The 24,605-nt window shown below is 44.0% G+C and overlaps 1 protein-coding gene across 2 annotated transcripts in view; it reads left to right on the top strand.

Moving 5' to 3' along the window:
• The window catches only part of PCSK5 (proprotein convertase subtilisin/kexin type 5), a 955,602-nt gene that overhangs the window by 760,604 nt on the left and 170,393 nt on the right, over positions 1–24,605 (top strand). For both annotated transcript variants that reach the window (XM_073670684.1, XM_073670692.1), the window contains exons 23-24: positions 18,145–18,342; positions 21,508–21,576. In XM_073670684.1, coding sequence (XP_073526785.1) covers positions 18,145–18,342; positions 21,508–21,576 — 267 coding nt within the window. The remainder of the gene's footprint in view (positions 1–18,144; positions 18,343–21,507; positions 21,577–24,605) is intronic.

The following is a 24,605-nucleotide window of genomic DNA, read 5'->3' on the forward strand; positions in this document are numbered from 1 at the left end:
TTTATTAACTATTTTGTGTGACATATCTCTCTGATTTAAGGGCATGAAAATTCAAATTTTGAAAATTGCAAAATTTTCAAAATTTTCGCCAAATTTCCGATTTTTTCACAAATAATCGCAAGTGATATCAAAGAAATTTTACCACTATCATGAAGTACAATATGTCACGAAAAAACAATCTCAGAATCAGGGGAATCCGTTGAAGCATTCCAGAGTAATTACTTCAAAAAGCGACAGTGGTCAGAATTGAAAAAATTGGCCTGGTCACGAAGGCAAAAATAGGCTCTGGCGCGTAGTGATTAAAGGTCACAGGCCCACTGCAGCCTTTAGACAAGAGAATAGCTGGATAGAAACCTTAACAGCGGAAACAGTTAAAGGTGGCACTATCCTATTTCTGGGGCAAAAGGCCAAAAGTACAGCACTTGGGATCCTGACAGGACCCTTGACAATTGTCCAATTTTCCCCTACTATTTTTGACTCTGCTAACTTGTTTCTCACATTAGAAAAGTGTCAGGAGTGGACCTCTTCATTTAAAGTGGAGGTCCAAGATGCAAAATCTGCAAGTAGTGCTTCTGACAATGTCAGCTTCAGGTCTTAATGCTGCCTTACAAAAGTGCCCAAATCTTTGTTTTGAAGATTTTGTGGATATGCCAGCTCCTACCTACACCAATGTATCCCTCTAACAAGTCAAGACAATTACAAAAGTCCAGAGACCTTTTCTTTAAAGGGGTATTTCCATTTCCAAGATCCTATCCCAATATGTAGTAGATATAATAATAATATTAGCAAATACCTCCAATTAAAAATGTAGTATAGTTTTACTGATTCGCTAGGTATCCATGGTTATGACCACTGATATAATGACAGTTAATTAACTAGTTGCTAGTGGTCGTAACCATGGATACCTAAGGTCCTGCAATGCCTGCACATGAGGAAAGAGACATAGCAAATCATAAAAACTATACTACATTTCTAATTGAAGGTATTTGCTAATATTATTATTACACCTACTACATATTGGGATAGGATCTTGGAGATGGGAATGCCCGTTCCCAGACTAGTTCCCAGACCCCAATCAAAGTGACATTCTTTCTGACAGATGTTAATGATGCTTTAGAAAAGTAAAAGGACCCCTTTCATAAGGACATTGGTGGAGGGCCAGCTCCTGAACTTGCACTAATATGACCTTCTGAAATGTCTGAATGACAGATAGAAAATACCAATAAAGTGAAACATCTTTATATATACAGATCTGTACCCCGAAATCCTTTTTTTTGCTGCACTTTTACTTGGTTTTTGCATTGAAGAGCACACCTTATTGGATAATTGCCATAATATCCTGATAGCTCCAGGACACACTGGCAAATTCAATATAAGTATTAATGTACTTTCATGATGATTAATGTCATGAGCATGAGCGCTTACATGAAATATGTGAAGTGCATGCCAAACTGACCCACCCAGTGGCCTGATTATTGAAAATGATAGGGCTAGAAGGCAATATTCAATTAATGCTTACAGTAGCATGTAAAAGTTTGGGCACCCCTGGTCAAAATTACTGTTATTGTGAACAGTTAAGCAAGTTGAAGATGAAATGATCTCTAAAAGGGCTAAAGTTAAAAATGACACATTTCCACGATATTTTAGGCAAAAAATAAAAAGTATATTGTCATTTTAAAAATAAAAACAAAGAAAATGAGCCGATGCAAACGTTTATGCATCCCATGTAGATTTGTGTACTCAGATAACTTTGACCAAGGTTTCAGACCATAATTAGCCTGTTAGGGTTAAGGCTTGTTCACTATCATCGTTACCAAAGGCCAGGTGATGCAAATATCCCAGATTTATAAAAACCCAGCCCCTCTAACCTTGTGCCAAAAAACAGCAGCCATGGGTTCTTCTAAGTAGCTGTCTAGCACTCTGAAAATGAAAATGGTGAAGACCCAGAAGGCAGGGGAAGGCTATAAGAACATAGAAAAGCGGTTTCAAGCTGCATATTCCTAAGTTTGAAATGTACTTAAGAAATTACAGTTAACAGGAACAGTGGAGGTCAAGATAAGGTTTGAAAAATTTCAGTGAGAGCTGCGCAAATCAGAACCCCCGCTTGATTGCAAAAGACTTTCAGAAAGATTTAGCAGACTCTGGAGTTGTGGTGCATTGTTCTACTGTTCAGAGACACGTGCACAAATATGGCCTTCATGGAAGAATCATCAAAAGAAAACCTCTTCTGCGTCCTCATCATAAAATTTAGCATCAGAAGTATACAAAAGAACATCTAAACAAGCCTGATGCATTTTAGAAACAAGTCCTGTAGACCAATGAGGTTAAAATAGAACTCTTTGGCCACAATGATCAAAAGGTATGTGTGGAGAAAAAAGGGCACAGAATTTCAGGAAAAGAACATCTCGCATGGAGGTGGATCAATCATGCTTTGGGGTTGTGTTGCAGCCAGTGGCACGGGGAACATTTCAAGGGTAGAGGGAAGAGTGTATTCAATGAAATTTCAACAAATTCTTGATGCAAACATAACACCAACTGTAAAAAAGCTGAAGTTGAAAAGAGGATAGCTTCTACAAATGGATAATGATTCTAAACACTAGTCAAGATCCACAATAGACTATCTCAAAAGGTGCAATGGCCCTCACAGTCCCCATATCTGAACATCATTAAAAATCTGTGGCTAGACCTCAAAATAGCAGTGCATGCAAGACGACCCAGGAATCTCACAGAACTGGAAGAATGGATGTAAATCCTTCAAAGAAGAATTGAAAGACTCTTGGCTGGCTACAAAAAGTACTAACCATGCAGGGTGCCCACACTTTTGCATCGCCCATTTTCTTTTTTTCTAATTTCTGAAATGTAAAGAATGACTATATATATATATATATACACTACCATTCATTATTTTTGAAAGAAAATGAAGCTAACATTAAATGAATCAGAAAGACACTCTATACATTGTTAATGTGGTAAATGACTATTCTAGCTGCAAACGTCTTGTTTTTATTGCAATATCTACATAGGTGTATAGAGGCCCATTTCCAACAACCACCACTCCAGTGTTTTAATGGTACATTGTGTTTGCTAACTGTGTAAGAAGGCTAATGGATGTTTAGAAAACCCTAGAAACCCCTTGCACAAGTATGTTAGCCCAGCTGAAAATGGTTTGACTGATTTGAGAAGCTATAAAATTGACCTTCCTTTGAGCTAGTTGAGAATCTGGAGCAATACATTTGTTTGTTCTATGAAACTCTCAAAATGGCCAGAAAAGGAGAAATTTCATGTGAAACTCGACAGTCTATTCTTGTTCTTAGAAATGAAGGCTATTCCATGCGAGAAATTGCCAAGAAACTGAAGACTTCCTACAACAGTGTGTACTACTCCCTTCAGAGGAGAGCACAAACAGGCTCTAACCAGAGTAGAAAGAGAAGTGGGAGGCCCCGCTGCACAACTGAGCAACAAGACAAGTACATTAGAGTCTCTAGTTTGAGAAATTGATGCCTCACAGCTCCTCAACTGGCAGCTTCATTAAATAGTACACGCAAAACGCCAGTTTCAACGTCTACAGTGAAGAGGCGACTCCGAAATGCTGGCCTTCAGGGCAAAGTGGCAAAGAAAAAGCCATATCTGAGACTGGCTTATAAAAGGAAAAGATTAATATGGGTAAAAGAACACAGACATTGGACAGAGGAAGATTGGAAAAAAGTTTTATGGACAGACGTCCTCAAAGTTTGAGGTGTTTGGATCACACAGAAGAACATTTGTGAGATGCGGAACAACTGAAAAGATGCTCGAAGAGTGCCTGATGCCATCTGTCAAGCATGGTGGAGGTAATGTAATGGTCTGGGGTTGCTTTGGTCCTGGTAAAGTGGGAGATTTGTACAAGGTAAATGGGATTTTGAATAAGGAAGGCTATCACTCCATTTTGCAACTCCATGCCATACCCTGTGGACAGCGCTTGATTGGAGCCAATTTCATCCTACAACAGGACAATGGCCCAAAACACACCTCCAAATTATGCATGAACTATTTAGGGAAGAAGCAGACAGCTGATATTCTATATGTAATGGAGTGGCCAGCGCAGTCACCAGATCTCAACCCCATTGAGCTGTTGTGGGAGCAGGTTCACCGTATGGTACGCAAAAAGTGCCCATAAAGCCAATCCAACTTGTGGGAGGGGCTTCAGGAAGCATGGGGGGAAATTTCTCAAGATTACCTTAGCAAATCAACAGCTAGAATGCCAAAGGTCTGCAATGCTGTAATTGCTGCAAAGGGAGCATTCTTTGACTAAAGCAAAGTTTGAAGGAGAAAATTATTCTTTCAAATAAAAATCATTATTTCTAACCTTGTCAATGTCTGGACTATATTTTCTAATCATTTTGCAACTCATTTGATAAATAAAAGTATGAGTTTTCATGGAAAACACAAAATTGTCTGGGTGACCCCAAACTTTTGAACGGTAGCGTGTATATATATACAGTTAGGTCCATATATATTTGGACAGAAACAACATTTTTCTAATTTTGGTTCTAGACATTACCAAAATGAATTTTAAACAAAACAATTCAGATGCAGTTGAAGTTCAGACTTTCAGCTTTCATTTCAGGCTATCCACATTAAAATTGGATGAAGAGTTTAGGAGTTTCAGCTCCTTAACATGTGCCACCGTGTTTTTAAAGGGACCAAAAGTAATTGGACAGATTAAATAATTGTAAATAAAATGTTCATTTCAAGTACTTGGTTGAAAACCCTTTGTTGGCAATGACTGCCTGAAGTCTTGAACTCATGGACATCACCAGACGCTGTGTTTCCTCCTTTTTGATGCTCTGCCAGGCCTTCACTGCGGTGGTTTTCAGTTGCTGTTTGTTTGTGGGCCTTTCTGTCTGAAGTTTAGTCTTTAACAAGTGAAATGCATGCTCAATTGGGTTGAGATCAGGTGACTGACTTCGCCATTCAAGAATATTCCACTTCTTTGCTTTAAAAACTCCTGGGTTGCTTTGGCTTTATGTTTTGGGTCATTGTCCATCTGTAGAATGAAACAACGACCAATCAGTTTGGCTGCATTTGGCTGGATCTGAGCACACAGGATGGCTCTGAATACATCAGAATTCATTCGGCTGCTTCTGTCCTGTGTCACATCATCAATAAACACTAGTGACCCAGTGCCACTGGCAGCCATGCATGCCCAAGCCATCACACTGCCTCCGCCGTGTTTTACAGATGATGTGGTATGCTTTGAATCATGAGCTGTACCACGCCTTCGCCATACTTTTCTCTTTCCATCATTCTGGTAGAGGTAGATCTTGGTTTCATCTGTCCAAAGAATGTTCTTCCAGAACTGTGCTGGCTTTTTTAGATGTTTTTTAGCAAAGTCCAGTCTAGCCTTTTTATTCTTGATGCTTATGAGTGGCTTGCACCGTGCAGTGAACCCTCTGTATTTACTTTCATGCAGTCTTCTCTTTATGGTAGATTTGGATACTGATACGCCTACCTCCTGGAAAGTGTTGTTCACTTGGTTGGCTGTTGTGAAGGGGTTTCTCTTCACCATGGAGATTATTCTGCGATCATCCACCACTGTTGTCTTCCGTGGGCGCCCAGATCTTTTTGCATTGATGAGTTCACCAGTGCTTTCTTTCTTTCTCAGGATGTACCAAACTGTAGATTTTGCCACTCCTAATATTGTAGCAATTTCTCGGATGGTTTTTTTCTGTTTTTGCAGCTTAAGGATGGCTTGTTTCACCTGCATGGAGAACTCCTTTGACCGCATGTTTACTTCACAGCAAAACCTTCCAATGCAAGCACCACACCTCATATCAACTCCAGGCCTTTTATCTGCTTAATTGAGAATGATGAAGGGATTGCCCACACCTGTCCATGAAATAGCCTTGGAGTCAATTATCCAATTACCTTTGGTCCCTTTAAAAACAGGGTGGCACATGTTAAGGAGCTGAAACTCCTAAACCCTTCATCCAATTTTAATGAGGATATCCTCAAATGAAAGCTGAAAGTCTGAACTTCAACTGCATATTTTTTTTTTACCTAAAATACAAAGGAAATGTGTCATCTTTAACTTGAACATTTCATCTTCAACTTGCTTAACTGTTCACAATAACAGTAATTTTGACCAGGGGTGCCCAAACTTTTACATACCACTGTATCCTAACAAACATTGATTAGGATGAAAACGCGTTTGCTTGTGTGTGTCTAATTGTAGGAGTATAAGCACTGTGAATTGCTATGTACTATGTTAATTTGAACTAAGGCTGAGTTTGCATATGAGCGGTGCTGCATCATTGTTTCCATCCAGCTTTTAACAAAGACAAAAAGACTCTTTATGGAAGCTGATGGAGGAACTAATCCCATTGATAACAATGAGATCCGTACCACCTGTCTAGCGAATCAGATTTATGCTGGACAGGTGCAGCCGCTGGTCCAGTGGCCTAATCACATTTCATGTCATATTGGGATCCGACCCAAAATCGATACCTGGGACTCGAGTAAATGGTGAAAAAGCCTGATGGTATTTTTGCATTAGTTCTGACCCACTGAATTACATCACACTCAAATAAGTAAATCTGATGCAATGGATGTATGTAAACCCTCCCTATTGTTCAACACTGCAAGGTGTTAGATCATCTCCGACAATAAGGACAATATACAAACTAGGATTACAAAGCAGCTTATTGCTTTGAAAATGTTTACTAGAAATTAATTAAAAAACTTCCATTATTCAATTAGACTTGAGGCCCATTGTTCTAACCCATGTTATTGTGAAAGGCTGGACTGGGTACAGTATATTTCATGAGCCTAGAATTACAGAATCGTCAAGCAGTCAGTAGATGGTCATTTTGACGCCATATGTCACTATAGATGTGGCCTACTTATTTTGTGAAGATGTAATTCTCGTACTGTCACTTGTGCTCTGAGACTGACCTAGGCCCTAGTGACATAATTGTGCTAATCATCATTTACTACATGTTATCAAGAATTATATGGAGATCTGCTTAAATGACAGTTTAAACGGAGCCTATCACCCCCAAATTCAAAATGAAATGATTTATACAGTGATATTGGGGACTTAGCCCCTATAAAAATCATACCAGCACTGTACTTGTTAGGGGATGTCCACACAGTGCTGCTTCTTTTTTTTCCATATGAAAAATGCTCTGACTGTTCGCAAGAAAAACATTACTTATATTATGTGCATTTTTTCATGCACGTATCAACAAGCCCTTAGTGGTATAGAATGAGATAAACACATTTCATTTGCATGCAAATGAGCAGGCTCCGGTGAATGGTGAACAATTGGCATGGCCAGGAGTTTGGTCCACCATTACGCCCACTCATGTTGAGGGCCTTCACCCAATTAACTGTGCTCATTTCTCAGAGGGAGCACTGTTTGAACTTAGCCCGCATGTGTACTCATGCACACTGACACTGTTCTCCTCCCTGGCTCCTTTCTTCGGACACTGTAGATGTCTTAGTGTAGTGAGCAGGGTCCTCAGAAGACTGAGAGGAGAACACTCCCTCACTGTGTGCACGCCAGTACTAACTATGAGCAAGTCCTGGCTCAGACAGTGTCAGTGTACAAACACACACATGTGGATGGGTTCAGACAGTACTCACTTTGGGCCCTAAACATGTGAAATGAGAAGGCTGCGCCAAGGATGAAGCCACTGAAGCCACTTAATTTGGGTGTGAATTAAGTCATTTTTTCATGCACTGTACCAGTAACAAGTACAGTGCTAGTATAATTTTATAGGAGCTGAATCTCCTATATTACTGTATAGATCATTTAATATTGATTTTGGGGAGACAGACTCCCTTAAAGGGGTTCTATCTTGAGGAGCACATTGCTCCACTGCCTCCTGGTATTTTGCTAGTTGAGGGTAGTGTGTTCCCGATGACTGACAGCTCACGCTAGCGGCATTGTAAAGCCGTTGGTCCAAGCTATGTGCTGACAGATGCTGCAAGCAGAGGCAGCTTTACCTTAGCGTAGAGCAAGGGCACTGAAGGTGTTTGGATCCAGCGATTTGGATATTTTATGTGCTGACAGATGCTGCAAGCAGAGGCAGCTTTACCTTAGCGTAGAGCAAGGGCACTGAAGGGGTTTGGATCCAGCAATTCGGACATTTTATGTGCTGACAGATGCTGCAAGCAGAGGCAGCTTTACCTTAGCGTAGAGCAAGGGCAATGAAGGTGTTTGGATCCAGCAATTCGAACATTTTATGTGCTGACAGATGCTGCAAGCAGAGGCAGCTTTACCTTAGCGTAGATCAAGGGCACTGAAGGTGTTTGGATCCAGCGATTCGGACATTTTATGTGCTGACAGATGCTGCAAGCAGAGGCAGCTTTACTTTAGTGTAGAGCAAGGGCACTGAAGGTGGTTGGATCCAGCGATTCGGACAGTTTAGAGCAGCTCTTGCAATCTCTATAGCCAAGAACTTGTAAGCATGTGTGTCTTCCTTAGGAAACCGGCTGCAACCACAGATAGACTGCAGGCATGGCCGCTAAGCTAGACAGTAAATCACTAATCAACACTAATCAGCAGTAAACTATGAAATTAAATATCCTATCCTTTTTTAATATTGGGTATATTTAAAAATTGCTTGCTTTTACAAGCACTTTGAAATGTTACCCATTTAAGAAGATGAGACAACTCCATTAAAGTATTGATTACCAATTAGGGCACACAGGGAGGTTATATGGGCCTCTCAGATGCACTTTCTAGGTTCTGCCCAATTGTCTTATAAATGCATGATATTAGCATAGTAGTAGATAACTATAAAACTATGCTTCCGATTAAAATTGATTTTGTAGTAATGTCTTCATAATGCAGGATAGTGGACCGCACCGATAATAACCGCGTGAAAAGGTGAAATAGTAATTAATAGAAACATTTTCCAACATTCACCATATCATTATGTTGTATAATGGATCTCTACATCTTTCCTCTTTGCCGTTGTAAACTACTATTGACGAGATGGAATGTAAAAGTCTTCCATCTCCCAGTATAGTTCTCAGGATCCCTGTCATGTCTTTTTTTCGTGTTTAGAAACCTGGCAAGTTAGATGATAAATGTTCTGTTATTGCCAAAGTGAAATTGGCAACACTTGTGCAAAAAAAGTTTTCTCATTCTTGCGGGTTCATTTGGTAAACTGAAAAGGAAACAGTAAAAAAAAGTTATTTAATATTATTTTGATGTTTGTCAACACAATTAACAAGGAGAAATTAGCTTCTGATTATAAAGTATATGCAGTAGATATTTGGGTATAGAGCCGGGCGGTCTGGTACACCTTTACAGGATGCTGGAACAAGGGTGAAATGAGTTTATCACTGCATTTTCAGATCTGCAGCTTACTGGGTAAGTAATGCTACCACAGCACCATCATCTGGACAGTGATGGAACAGCAGATTAGAAAATAATGTTCCTGATTTTAGTAGATTTTAGATATGCATATTATGGATTTCTGCACTACTCTTAATTCTGCATAGATTTTTTACCACTATTTGTGAAAGCAGCTGTGAAAACCTCATTCACACATATTCTACTGAAAATTGTCACAAACTTTAAATGTGGAATCTGCATTAAAAATAGTGACAATTCATGACATCTGAACACATCTTGCAAGGTTCCAGGTATCAAATAAGTGTTCAAAAGAAATTCACAATATAATACATGTAGTCTGGTTTTAAGATAGTTTAAGATAGTTTAAGATAGTGCCATATGTGACCCCTAAAATCTTACATAAGGAATGAACAGACCACATAGACACGTAATTAAAGAAACAAAATTCTTTCCAAGTACAGAACATCTACAATGTTCCTTCTACAGTGGGTGGTCAGCCATCCTGCTGCCAATCTGACAGGTATGAAATAAGTTCTTTGGGGAACTGATTCAACTACTTACCGTTGTTAGATAGATGAGCCATTTTGCCTTTACTGGTAAGGCAGATCTTTGATGATGAAGATGATGATAATAATGAAGACATGTAAAATTATTGACCTCATTATTATTGTTATATCAAAGCAGTGATATTTACCATACGTGACTTAATATACCCCCAAAAATAATAATATACAGTACAGACCAAAAGTTTGGACACACCTTCTCATTTAAAGATTTTTCTGTATTTTCATGACTTTGAAAATTGTGCATTGACACTGAAGGCATCAAAATTATGAATTAACACATGTGGAATTATATACTTAACAAAAAAGTGTGAAACAACTGAAAATATGTCTTATATTCTTGGTTCTTCAAAGTAGCCACCTTTTGCTTTGATGACTGCTTTGCACACTCTTGGCATTCTCTTGATGAGCTTCAAGAGGTAGTCACCGGAAATGGTTTTCACTTCACAGGTGTGCCCTGTCAGGTTCAATAAGTGGGATTTCTTGCCTTATAAATGGGGCTGGGACCATCAGTTGGTCTGGTGGATACACAGCTGATAGTCCTACTGAATAGACTGTTAGAATTTTTATTATGGCAAGAAAAAAGCAGCTAAGTAAAGAAAAATGAGTGGCCATCATTACTTTAAGAAATGAAGGTCAGTCAGTCCGAAAAATTGGGCAAACTTTGAAAGTGTCCCCAAGGGCAGTTGAAAAAACCATCAAGCGCTACAAAGAAACTGGCTCATGTAGCATCGGCGTCTCTGCCCCGTTCTAGGCAGAGACGCCGTCCCTCTCACCTCCCCGCTCCTGGCGCGGCGTCCTCCAGCGCTTCTCTCCCCGATGCTTCCGGCACGCGCTCCTTCCCCGGCAGTGTGCTTAGGGCGCGCGCGCGCTCCCCCTCTCTTAAAGGGACCGCGCGCGCCGTCCTAAGGAGTCCCCGGCCAATTGCCGGAGGACCTCCCATATAAAAGGCACCTCCTCCAAAATGGAGGTGCCCGAGCAATGTTGTAGCACTGTTCACTACTCTGCTTCAGCCCTCAGGTCCCGTTGTCAGTTACCTGCCAGATACCTGCCAGATTCCTGCCAGTCTGCTGTCTTATTCCTGCCTGATATCCTGCTACCTGCCTGCTAGCCTGAGGTCCGACGGTCTGCCTTCCAACTCCTGTCAGTCTGTCTAAGGACCAGCTTGCCTGCTCACCTGGGAGCGCACATCTTCTACCTGCCTGCTTGCCTGAGGTCCGACGGTCTGCCTTCCAACTCCTGTCAGTCTGTCTAAGGACCAGCTTGCCCGCTCACCTGGGAGCGCTCATCTGCTGCCTGTCTGCTAGCCTACCAGGAGTCTCTGCCGTCACGTGCTGTGACCACCCGCCTGTCCAGAGACTCCTGCCCGCTCTCCTGGGAGCGCTCATCTGCTACCTGTCTGTTGGTCTTCCTGGAGGCTCCGCCGTCACATGCTGTGACCACCCGTTTATCCAGAGACTCTCGCCTGCTCACCTGGGAGCTCAAGTCTATCATCTGCCGCCACAGGTCGTACCAATCCTTTACCCAGAGACTGCCCCGGTCACTTGCCGTGACCTCCTGCCCGTTCATCCAGAGACTGACCCGGTCACTTGCCGTGACCTCCTGCCCGTTCATCCAGAGACTGCCCCGGTCACTTGCTGTGACCTCCTGTCCGTTCATTCAGAGACTGTCCCGGTCACCTGCTGTGACTGCCTGCCCGTCTACCCTGGTCGCCACCCGCTCCCTTACAAGGACCGCCCCCTTGTATAGTAGCTCAGAGGTTCCGCCTCCCAGACCCGTTACAGTTTGCTCGGGCCATGGAACCCGGTGGCACCCAAGCTCCCTCGCTCTCGGACCTGTGTCATGAACTGTCCCGTCAGAGGTCCCAACAGGAGTCCATCCTGGGTCACCTGCGGAATGTCAATTCTCGCCTGGACACTCTGACTGCTCTGCCTGCAACCACCGCCAGTGCCATGACTCACAATCCGGCAGCTCCACTGCCCACTAATAACATGGTATCCTACCCCGGACCCCGGCTTTCTGCACCTCCTCGTTTCGGAGGCGACTCCGCCCAGGCTCGGGGCTTCATAAATCAGTGCACCCTGCACTTTGAACTCCTGTCTCACCAGTTTAACTCCGACCGGGCCAAAATTGCCTTCATCATGTCCCATCTCACCGGGGAGGCCCTGGCCTGGCTAAATCCTCTATGGGAGAGAGTAGACCCCCTGGTGTCCGACTTGCCTGCCTTTCTCACGGCTTTACGGAAAGTCTTCGACGAACCCGGACGGAAGACCTCATCCGCATCATCTCTGCTACGCCTCCGTCAGGGAAGTCTCACCGTGGGCCAATATGCCATACGGTTCCGTACCCTTGCCTCGGAGCTGGCCTGGGATAATGACGCTCTGGTTTCAGTCTTCTGGGAGGGTCTGTCCGGCCGTATTAAAGATGAACTTGCCGGTCGGGACATTCCTACCACTCTCGATGACCTAATAACTCTTGCCACCCGGATTGACCTGCGGTTCCAGGAGCGTGCCAAAGAGGTCACCCGTGAGAGGAGGTTTCCACGTCTAGCTCCTACTTTTCAGAAACCCGTCACTCCCTCCGTCTCTCCTCAGGTACACTCTCCTGAGCCTATGCAGGTCGACCAGACCAAGATGGTCGGTTCTCGCCGAGAATCTCGCCGAGCCGAGGGAAGCTGTTTCTATTGTGGCAGTATGAAGCACTTCATCCATTCCTGCCCGGGAAACGCCAGTGTCTAGGACCACTCGGAGAGGTCGTCCTAGACAAAAGTAAGCCCTCTCCGTCTCTGACCTTACCGGTCTCTATTGCTTGGGGAGAGAACCGTCTCTTTGAACTCGCCCATCTGGATTCTGGAGCTGCTGGAAACCTCATCTCCCAGTCTCTGGTAGAGAGATACCATATTCCCACCAAGTCCCTGGCTGAACCATTGTCAGTCGCCTCCGTGGATGGAAGACTTCTCTCGGAGACCATCCTGCTCTTCACTGAACCCATAACCCTGCAGGTGGGAATGCTGCACTCTGAGGAGATCTCATTCCATGTGCTGTCCAGACTTTCTCACTCCCTGTTGCTAGGTCTACCTTGGCTCCAGACACATGAACCCGTATTGAACTGGCGGTCCGGTGAAGTACTCCGATGGGGTCCTGACTGCCATAGGACCTGCCTGGTCCCGGTCCGTCCACTTCGCCCTCAGCCTACTCCAGCTAACTTACCTGGTCTCCCGGCTCCCTACTGGCCCTATGCGGACGTCTTCGGTAAGAAGGAAGCTGAGACGTTGCCACCCCATAGGCCATACGATTGCCCGATCGACCTGGTACCTGGCACCACTCCTCCCCGTGGGCGTATCTACCCGTTGTCTGCAGCCGAGACCCGAGCCATGTCTGAGTACATTGAAGAGAATCTGGCTAGGGGATTTATCCGAAAATCTACCTCCCCGGCTGGAGCCGGATTCTTCTTTGTCAAAAAGAAAGACGGCTCGCTACGTCCCTGTATTGACTACAGAGGACTCAATCTCATCACGGTAAAAAACAAATATCCCCTGCCACTCATCTCCGAATTGTTTGACCGTCTCAAGGGCGCCAGGATCTTCTCCAAGCTGGATCTACGAGGAGCGTATAATCTGGTCCGTATCCGTCAAGGAGACGAGTGGAAGACGGCATTCAATACCCGGGACGGTCACTACGAGTACCTTGTGATGCCCTTCGGTCTCTGTAATGCTCCCGCGGTCTTTCAGGAACTAGTCAACGACATCTTCCGTGACCTCCTGTACTCCTGCGTAGTGGTATACCTGGACGATATCTTGGTCTTCTCTCCGGATCTCCCCACACACCGGAGGGATGTTCGTCAGGTCCTGCTTAGGCTTCGGCAGAACCACCTTTATGCCAAATACGAGAAGTGCCTCTTCGATCAGACCTCCCTTCCGTTCTTGGGCTATGTCATCTCCCAAACAGGTCTGCAAATGGATCCCGAGAAGCTCTCTTCCGTTCTAAAATGGCCTCGTCCTGAAGGTTTGAAGGCGATACAGCGATTCCTGGGCTTCGCTAATTACTATCGTCTTTTCATCCCACACTTCTCGTCTCGGACTGCTCCCATATCTGCACTTACCCGTAAGGGGGCTAACCCCAGGACATGGTCGCCTGAAGCCGAGGAGGCCTTCCTTTCCCTAAAGAAAGCCTTCGCCTCTGCTCCCGTCCTGCACCGTCCGGACTGTAATAAACAATTCTACCTGGAGGTTGATGCCTCCTCCTCCGGAGCCGGAGCGGTGCTCACCCAGAAGTCTTCTACCGGGAGAATGGTAACGTGCGGCTTCTTCTCCAAAATCTTCTCCTCGTCGGAGCGCAACTACTCCATAGGAGACCGTGAATTGCTAGCCATCAAATTGGCACTGGGAGAGTGGCGCTATCTGCTTGAAGGGGCTCTCTACCCGGTAATTATCTACACGGATCACAAAAACCTGGCATATCTCCAAAATGCCCAGAGACTCAATCCTCGCCAGGCCCGGTGGTCGTTGTTTTTTGCCCGCTTCGACTTCATTCTTCATTTCCGTCCGGCGGACAAGAACGTCAAAGCTGATGCCTTGTCCCGGTCCTTCCTGTCCTCCGATCAAGAGGAGGAACCTACGCACATCATCGACTCCTCCAAGGTGATGAATGTGGCCCCCTTGGATCTGACTCGTCTTCCACCCGGTAAGACGTTCGTAGCTGTGCCAGATCGGGAGAGGGTTCTTCGCTGGGGACATTCTTCTAAACTAGCTGGCCATGCTGGCCAAAAGAAGACCTTCCAACTCATTACCCGGCATTACTGGTGGCCTACCCTGCTTAAGGACGTGGTAGACTTCGTCGCGGCCTGTTCATCCTGTGCCCGTAACAAAGTTCCCCGACATCTACCTGCCGGCCATCTCCTGCCCCTTCCCGTACCTGCTGCTCCTTGGCAACAGATCGCTGTGGACTTTATCACCGACCTTCCAGTTTCTGCCGGTTGTACTGTCATTTGGGTTGTCGCTGACCGTTTTTCTAAGATGGCCCACTTCATTCCCCTGCCTGGTCTTCCGTCTGCACCCGAGCTGGCTAAAGACTTTATCCGCCACATCTTCCGTCTCCATGGTCTGCCCCTCCACATCGTGTCGGATCGTGGGGTTCAGTTCACCTCTCGCTTCTGGAGAGCCACATGTAAGCTGCTGGACATTACCCTGGATTTCTCCTCCGCTTACCACCCTCAGTCCAATGGTCAAGTGGAGCGGATCAATCAGATCTTGACCAGCTACCTCCGGCACTTCGTTGATGCTCACCACTCGGACTGGGTGGATCTCCTACCATGGGCCGAGTTCTCTTATAACAACCATGAGAGCGAGTCCTCTTCCAAATCCCCGTTCTTTATAGTCGGTGGCCAACATCCCCGGATTCCACTTCCTGTCTCCGTTTCTGTGGACAACCCTGCTGCGGAGTCTCTTGTCAGCGAATTTTCTACTATTTGGGAGAGCACCAGGTCCGCTCTTCTTCTCTCCTCTGAGCGGATGAAGAGATATGCTGATAAGAGACGTCTGGATCCGCCCCAATTCCGTCCGGGAGACAAGGTTTGGCTCTCATCCAAACATGTGCGGCTCAAAGTACCCTCCTACAAGTTGGGTCCTCGATTCATCGGCCCCTTCGAAGTCCTCAGGCAAATTAACCCTGTGGCCTACAAATTAAAACTCCCGGCCACCCTTCGGATCCCCAACTCCTTCCACGTATCTCTCCTCAAACCCGTTGTCTTTAACTTTTTTTCCAAAAATCCAGGTGCCCCTCCTGCTCCGGTTTCCGCTGATGACATCTTTGAGGTAGAGAGTATTCTGGCCTCCAAGAGGGTAAGAGGAAAAACCTTTTTTCTGGTAGATTGGAAGGGGTTTGGTCCTGAGGAGAGAACTTGGGAACCCAGGGAGAACATCAATGCCCCGCTTCTCCTTGAGATGTTTCTTTCTGGCCAAAAAAAGAGGGGGCCTAAAGGGGGGGGTACTGTAGCATCGGCGTCTCTGCCCCGTTCTAGGCAGAGACGCCGTCCCTCTCACCTCCCCGCTCCTGGCGCGGCGTCCTCCAGCGCTTCTCTCCCCGCTGCTTCCGGCACGCGCTCCTTCCCCGGCAGTGTGCTTAGGGCGCGCGCGCGTGCGCTCCCCCTCTCTTAAAGGGACCGCGCGCGCCGTCCTAAGGAGTCCCCGGCCAATTGCCGGAGGACCTCCCATATAAAAGGCACCTCCTCCAAAATGGAGGTGCCCGAGCAATGTTGTAGCACTGTTCACTACTCTGCTTCAGCCCTCAGGTCCCGTTGTCAGTTACCTGCCAGATACCTGCCAGATTCCTGCCAGTCTGCTGTCTTATTCCTGCCTGATATCCTGCTACCTGCCTGCTAGCCTGAGGTCCGACGGTCTGCCTTCCAACTCCTGTCAGTCTGTCTAAGGACCAGCTTGCCCGCTCACCTGGGAGCGCACATCTTCTACCTGCCTGCTTGCCTGAGGTCCGACGGTCTGCCTTCCAACTCCTGTCAGTCTGTCTAAGGACCAGCTTGCCCGCTCACCTGGGAGCGCTCATCTGCTGCCTGTCTGCTAGCCTACCAGGAGGCTCTGCCGTCACGTGCTGTGACCACCCGCCTGTCCAGAGACTCCTGCCCGCTCACCTGGGAGCGCTCATCTGCTACCTGTCTGTTGGTCTTCCTGGAGGCTCCGCCGTCACATGCTGTGACCACCCGTTTATCCAGAGACTCTCGCCTGCTCACCTGGGAGCTCAAGTCTATCATCTGCCGCCACAGGTCGTACCAATCCTTTACCCAGAGACTGCCCCGGTCACTTGCCGTGACCTCCTGCCCGTTCATCCAGAGACTGCCCCGGTCACTTGCCGTGACCTCCTGCCCGTTCATCCAGAGACTGCCCCGGTCACTTGCTGTGACCTCCTGTCCGTTCATTCAGAGACTGTCCCGGTCACCTGCTGTGACTGCCTGCCCGTCTACCCTGGTCGCCACCCGCTCCCTTACAAGGACCGCCCCCTTGTATAGTAGCTCAGAGGTTCCGCCTCCCAGACCCGTTACAGCTCACATGAGGACCGCCCCAGGAAAGGAAGACCAAGAGTCACCTCTGCTTCTGAGGATAAGTTTATCCGAGTCACCAGCCTCAGAAATCGCAGGTTAACAGCAGCTCAGATTAGAGACCAGGTCAATGCCACACAGGGTTCTAGCAGCAGACACATCTCTTCAACAACTGTTAAGAGGAGACTTTGTGCAGCAGGCCTTCATGGTAAATTAGCTGTTAGGAAACCACTGCTAAGGACAGGCAACAAGCAGAAGAGACAAGTATGGGCTAAAGAACACAAGGAATGGACATTAGACCAGTGGAAATCTGTGCTTTGGTCTGATGAGTCCAAATTTGAGATCTTTGGTTCCAACCACCATGTCTTTGTGCGACACAGAAAAGGTGAAAGGATGGAGTCTACATGCCTGGTTCCCACTGTGAAGCATGAAGGAGGAGGTGTGATGGTGTGGGGGTGCTTTGCTGGTGACACTGTTGGGGATTTATTCAAAATTGAAGGCATACTGAACCAGCATGGCTACCACAGCATCTTGCATCGGCATGCTATTCCATCCAGTTTGCGTTTAGTTAGACCATCATTTATTTTTCTACAGGACAATGACCCCAAACACACCTCCAGGCTGTGTAAGGGCTATTTGACCAAGAAGGAGAGTGATGGGGTGCTAAGCCAGATGACCTGGCTTCCACAGTCACCAGACCTGAACCCAATCAAGATGGTTTGGGGTGAGCTGGACCGCAGAGTGAAGGCAAAAGGGCCAACAAGTGCTAAGCATCTCTGGGAACTCCTTCAAGATTGTTGGAAGACCATTTCCGGTGACTACCTCTTGAAGCTCATCAAGAGAATGCAAAGAGTGTGCAAAGCAGTCATCAAAGCAAAAGGTGGCTACTTTGAAGAACCTAGAATATAAGACATATTTTCAGTTGTTTCACACTTTTTTGTTAAGTATATAATTCCACATGTGTTAATTCATAGTTTTGATGCCTTCAGTGTGAATGTACAATTTTCATAGTCATGAAAATACAAAAAAAATCTTTAAATGAGAAGGTGTGTCCAAACTTTTTGTCTGTACTGTATATATATATATATATATATATATATATATATATATATATATAAAGAAACATAAAAAGTGCCTTGGTCATATGATAACAGCACATTTTTATCATTCATTTTCCTTTAAAAGATATAACTGGAAGAACGCGCTATTTGTATAAAGGGGAATGCAAGGAAAGCTGCCCGGAGGCATATTACATTGAAGACAACAGATGTGCACCATGCCCTGAAAACTGTCAGTCGTGCAAAGGCAGCAAGCAATGTGTCAAATGTTTGGAAGGTTACTCTTCTGTGGATGGTGTCTGCCAGGAGCTCACATGTCCCGAAGGTTTGTAGAAGGGTTTGCGCCCTTACACTTTCTTCACTCAATATTTTTATTTCTCTGAAGATATAAGATTGAGCTGTTCCTCTGTGCTCGTTCCTACACTGGCACCTACTATGTTACATGGTTTCCATTTCAGCCAACCTTGTTTCCTGTATAGTTTTCATCTGTCCATATGATTCTCTATGGGTTATGTATTAATCCTCTAGATCTGGAAAGTACAATTCAGCCCCTCCATCTAAAAAAGGGATTCAACTATTTATGTGTTACAAGTATCCATAGAGCAAATCAGCTGTAGGAGGATCATACTTGTTAAACCTAGTCTTAAAGTATGCATAAAAAAAAATAAAAACCTGCAAAAAAAAAGGATAGTCGGATCTCTTGACTTTTTTTTAAGCCGCCCATATGCCTTAGATAGCTGTTGGTTGAACACTTATTTGCCAACAGCTATCTCTCCCATAGAGTAAAGCTGGCAGTACATATGAGATAGCTATCTCTCGATTGCCCCATAAACATGAGCACTCGAATCAGCTGAGCGCTCATGTTTTCAACAGGTAGAGAGGAGAAAGTTGCTGCCGTACATTTCTGGCCGAAGTCTATTTTCCCATTATAAAAGGATTGGCCTTTGAAATTATCTGTCAAGAGAGATTTGGGGGGGCCACCATAAAAATGAAATAATCAGTGTGAGCCACTGAAATCAATTCAGATGAATTTCAATTAATGTCTATGTGGTCTTAAAGCTGCTGCCACACACCACTGGTGGTGTCTTCTTCCTAGGAGAACAAAAGGAAGTGGTATTGAAATTCAACATGCCTGATCGTGGTCTTTCCTGACATTGCTTGTCCCGCCTAAACCGGTAACACCCAGTTGTAAATTTATTCATATATTTCCAGGAGGAATTATCAAGGAATGGCACAACACAAAATAGTACGAAAAAACACTTTAGTATTTAACAGTCAAAAATCCAAGGATTGAGATTATTCTTAATCCAAGAAGAAACAGTTATGAAGAATATGTAGAATAAATGTAATAATAATCTTTTTATTTATATAGCACCAACATATTCTGCAGCGCTTTACAATTCAGACAATATACAGACATTATCGGCACTGTCCCCATTGGGGCTCATTATCTACATTCCCTATCAGTATGTCTTTGGAGTGTGGGAGGAAACCGGAGAACCCGGAGGAAACCCACGCAAACACGATTAAGATTATTCTTAATCCAAGAAGTTATGAAGAATATGTAAAATAAATATAGAATATTATTGTAAATATTGTATATCTGATCAAGTCACCTTGATTATGAAAGCATGTATTCCTTCAGAAACAAGAAATTTCTTCATACTGAAGAAGCAAATATGAAACTAAATTAATAGGGGACACATATTTATAGGGTTCATAAAACTTGCCACAAACTCCATTAACTGCGTAGGTGACAGCCATGTATACAGTTGAAACCAGAAGTTTACATACACTATATAAAAAGACACATATGCATGTTTTTCTCAATATCTGACATGAAATCAGAATAAACCTTTCCCATTTTAGGTCAATTAGGATTACCATAATTTTTAATTTTTGCCAAATGCCAGAATAATGAGAGAGAGAGAGAATGTTTTAAGGCATTTTTATTACTTACTGCAAAGTCAAAAGTTTACATACATTTCATCAGTATTTGGTACCATTGCCCTTAAACTGAATGACTTGGGTCAAACGTTTGGGATATCCTTCCACAAGCTTCTCAAAATAGTTGGTCGGAATTTAGGGCCATTCCTCCTGTCAAAACTGGTGTAACTGATCCAGGCTTGTAGGTCGCCTTGCTTGCACCTGCTTTTTCAGCTTTGCCCATAAATTTTCAATAGGATTGAGATCAGGGCTTTGTGATGCCCACTCCAATACATTGACTTTGTTATCGTTAAGCCACTTTGTTACCATTTTGGCAGTATGCTTCGGGTCATTGTCCATTTGGAAGACCCATTTCCGCCCAAGCTTTAACTTCCTGGCTGATGTCTTGAGATGTTGCTTCAGTATTGCAACATAATCTTCTTTAGTCATGATGCCATCTATTTTGTGAAGTGCACCAGTCCCTCTGGCAGCAAAACAACCCCACAATATGATGCTGCCACCCCCGTGTTTCACAGTTGGGATGGTGTTCTTAGGCTTCCAAGCTTCTCCCTTTTTCCTCCAAACGTAACGATGGTTATCATGCCCAAAAAGTTCCCTTTTAGTTTCATCAGACCACAGGACACGTCTCCAAAAATTAAGGTCTTTGTTCCTGTGTGCATTTGCAAACATTAATCTGGCTTTTTTATGTTTCTTTTGGAGTAATGGCTTCTTCATGGCAGAGTGGCCTTTCAGCCCATGTTGATACAGTACTCGTTTCACTATGGTTATTGACACAATCTTACCAGCTTCCGCCATCATCTGCACAGGGTATTTTGCTTTTGTCCTTGGGTTGATATGCACATGTCGGACCAAAGCACTTTCATCTCTGGGACACAGAACCCATCTCCTTCCTGAGCGGTATGATGGCTGGACATTCCCATCTTGTTTGTACTTGCTTATAATTGTGTGTACAGATGAACGAGGCACCTTCAGGTATCTTGAAATTGTACCAAAGGATGAGCCAGACTTGTGCAAGTCCACAATTCTCTTCCTGATATCTTGGCTGATTTCTTTAGACTTTCTCATGATGCTACACAAAGAAACAGTGTGTCTCAGGTGTGCATTAAAATACATCCACAGTTGTGTCTCTAATTAACTCAGATGTTGCCAAAAAAACTATCAGAAACTTCACACATGACATCATCATATGGGCAGTGCAGAATTGTTTAAAGGCATAGTAATCTTAGTGTATGTAAAATTTTGACTTTGCAGTAAGTAATAAAAATACCTTAAAACATTCTCTCTCTCTCATTATTCTGGCATTTGGCAAATATTTAAAATTATGGTAATCCTAATTGACCTAAAATGGGAAAGGTTTATTCTGATTTCATGTCAGATATTGAGAAAAACATGCATATGTGTCTTTTTATATAGTGTATGTAGACTTTTGGTTTCAACTGTAAGTACACTAAATAGTTAATGCTACATACTGTTCACTCAAGTAAACCTAGTGTTATCAAGCTCCTACATCTCACAATATATCTTAAACATTTTGCCTGTGCAGGAGAAGTTGAAGAACCAGACAGTGAAGAATGTGTGTCTTGTGCAGACGGATGCAAGGAATGCTCCGCAGGTAGGTTCCTATAAGTAATTAAGCAATATTATACATTTAGCATTTGTTATACACAGTTGACAAATTCAAATGTAGATAAAATGTCAAAATTCAAAGGTAAATGAAGGGTCCATTTAAGTAATAACTTCTCATTAACCCCTCCACCCCCAAGCCTCTGTTCACCTTCATTACCAGTCCAAATTTTACAATTCTGACCAGTGTCACTTAATGTGGTAATAACTCTAGAACGCTTCAACGGATCCCACCAATTCGGAGATTATTTTTTTCAAGACATATTGTACTTCATGATAGTGGTAAAATTCTTTAGTATGACTTGGGTTTATTTGTGAAAAAATCTGAAACATGTCAAAAATTTTGCAATTTTTAAACTTTTAATTTTTATGCCTTTAAACCAGAAAGTAATGTCACACAAAATAGTTAATAAATAACATTTCCCACATGTCTACTTTACATCAGCACAATTTTTGAAACGTAATTTTTTTTGTTAGGAAGTTAGAAGGGTTAAAAAGTGACCAGCGATTTCTCATTTTTACAACAAAATTTACAAAACCATTTTTTAAGGGATCATATCATATTTAAAGCGACTTTGAGGAGCCTACATGACAGAAAATACCCAAAAGTGACACCATTTTAAAAACTGCACCCTTCACAGTGCTCAAAACCACATTCAAGAAGTTTATTAATCCTTCAGGTGTTTCACAGGAATTCATGGAATGTGGAAGGAAGAAATTAACATTTAACTTTTTTTCACAAACCTTTTACTTTAGACCCATTTTTTTTATTTTCACAAGGGTAACAGAAGAAAATGAACCATAAATTATGTTGTACAATTTCTCCTGAGTATGTCGATGCCCCATATGTGGGGGAAAATCACTGTTTGGGCACAAGTCAGGGCTCATAGTGTCATTGGACTTTTGGAGCGCAAAATTGGCTGGAATCATTACTGGACAATATGTCGCGTTTGGGGAGCCCCTGATGTGCCTAAACAGTGGAAACCCCCCACAAATGACCCCATTTTGGAAACCAGACCCATCAAGGATTGTATCTATATGTGTAGTGAGCACCTTGAACCCACAGGTGCTTCACAGAAGTTTATAATGTAGAGCCGTGAAAATAAAAAATCAAATTTTTCCCACAAAAATGTTTTTTAGCCCCAATTTTTTTATGTTCACAAGGGTAACAGGAGAAAATGGACCCCAAAATATGTTGTGCAATTTCCCCTGAGTACACCGATACCCCACATGTGATGTGTTTTGCCCACCAGTGGTGCATTTGGATTAGTGGACCCACTGTGTCACAAGGCCGGGTCTGCCTAGGTATCGGCATAGCTAAGCAGTTACCTTGTATTCACCACAGCTCCAGATGGTGGAGACAGGCTGGGCTGCAGGTAGCCGCCGGGTACCACCGGGTACCACTCTTAAGCAGATGCTGGTACTGCAGCAGCTGACCCCAGGGGTCAGATTAGCTGACACAGACTAGGGCTCCATTGAGACTAATAGGTTCAGTTCGGAATCACTGCAGAATGGTTACTGACACGGAGATTCAGATAGGGAAACGTTCTGATACTGGCCGCACCGAGACCAGGGGACTTCGGGGACATTACTGGCCGCACCAGGACCAGGGGACAATTGCACAATAAATTGTCGGTTCCATTTTCTCTTCTCTTCCTCTCTTGTTTTTTTTTATATGTGTGTTTTTAGGTTAAAACATGGCAAAGGCAAAGCTAAATGTATCACCAAATGTCAGGAAGCTTATTATTCTAAGAGTGAAGTCAGGTAAAAGGCAAAAAGAGGTAGCTATGGAATTCAACTGTTCAACTGTTCTCAGAGTCAAGTGTCATGTATATTAATGAAAGAAAACGAAGGATATGGTACAGCTGACAAACCTAGAAGTGGACGCCCAAGGAAAACTTCATCCAGAGTTGATCATAATATTAAAAAAAAGTCAGTATCTGATGTCCATAAAAGTGCTGTACAGATTTTGCACAAAATGAATGAAGAATATGGGGTCAAAGTGAGTCACCAAACTGTGGTGCGATGGCTAAGAGCGGTAGGGTTGAATGCACAAGTTCCAGTCAAGAAGCCTTTCATCTCTGCAAAGAATCGGAAGGTCCGACTTGAGTTTGCCAAAGAACACAGCCAATGGAAAGATACAGATTGGTCTAAGGTGTTGTTGCATAAATCAAAGTTCAATCTGTTTGGTAGTGAGGGCAAGCACTATTTATACCACCCAATTTGAAAATGTAATGATGTAAGGTACCAAACACCTACAATGAAACATGGTGGGGGTAATGTCATGGTTTGGGGTTGCTTTTCTGCATCTCTATTGGCCCTCTGTTATGATCTGCAACACCTTTCCTGGTGAGATCGGTTAGAGGCTTAACAATTGTAGAAAAATTCTTAATGAATTTCCTGTAATAACTGGCAAAACCCCAAAATCTCTGTATAGATTTTAAACCAATAGGCCTAGGCCATTCCTGCACAGCCTGAACCTTCACCGGGTCCATCTCAAAGCCCTCGCTGGAGACAATGTAGCCCAAAAAACTAATTTTCTGCACAGCGAACTCACATTTCTCCAGCTTAGCAAAGAGTGAATTATCACTCAATAACTGCAAAACTTCACGTACACTCTGCCAATGGGACTCCAGATTAGAGATGAGCGTTGTTCGACTCGAACTGTTCGCCAATCTCAAATTCGAGCTGTTTTGGGCGGTGTTCGAGCCGTTCGGCGAACACGAACGATTTGAGAAAAATTCGGCTGTTCGAGGTTATGTTCGATAACTGTTCGTGCACCAAAATCATAACTGGATTTTTTCTCAGTAATGATGAAAATTAATGTTAATACGCAGTTTGAGTGTACAGCGGGGTGGGGGGAGGGGCAGGGGATGGATCTCTGCAGGAATAATGAAGATCTCCATTTTTTTTTCTCTTTCCCGCATTTACAGTGGGGAGGTGCAATCTGTCAGCCTATCAGCAGCGCACACACAGAGCGAAGTGCTTTTTTTCACACAAGCAAGGGCATGTGTCATT

Source organism: Phyllobates terribilis, unplaced genomic scaffold, assembly GCF_046119375.1.
Source record: "Phyllobates terribilis strain yellow unplaced genomic scaffold, ASM4611937v1 Scaffold_1__5_contigs__length_1240528914, whole genome shotgun sequence".
NCBI lineage: Eukaryota > Metazoa > Chordata > Amphibia > Anura > Dendrobatidae > Phyllobates > Phyllobates terribilis.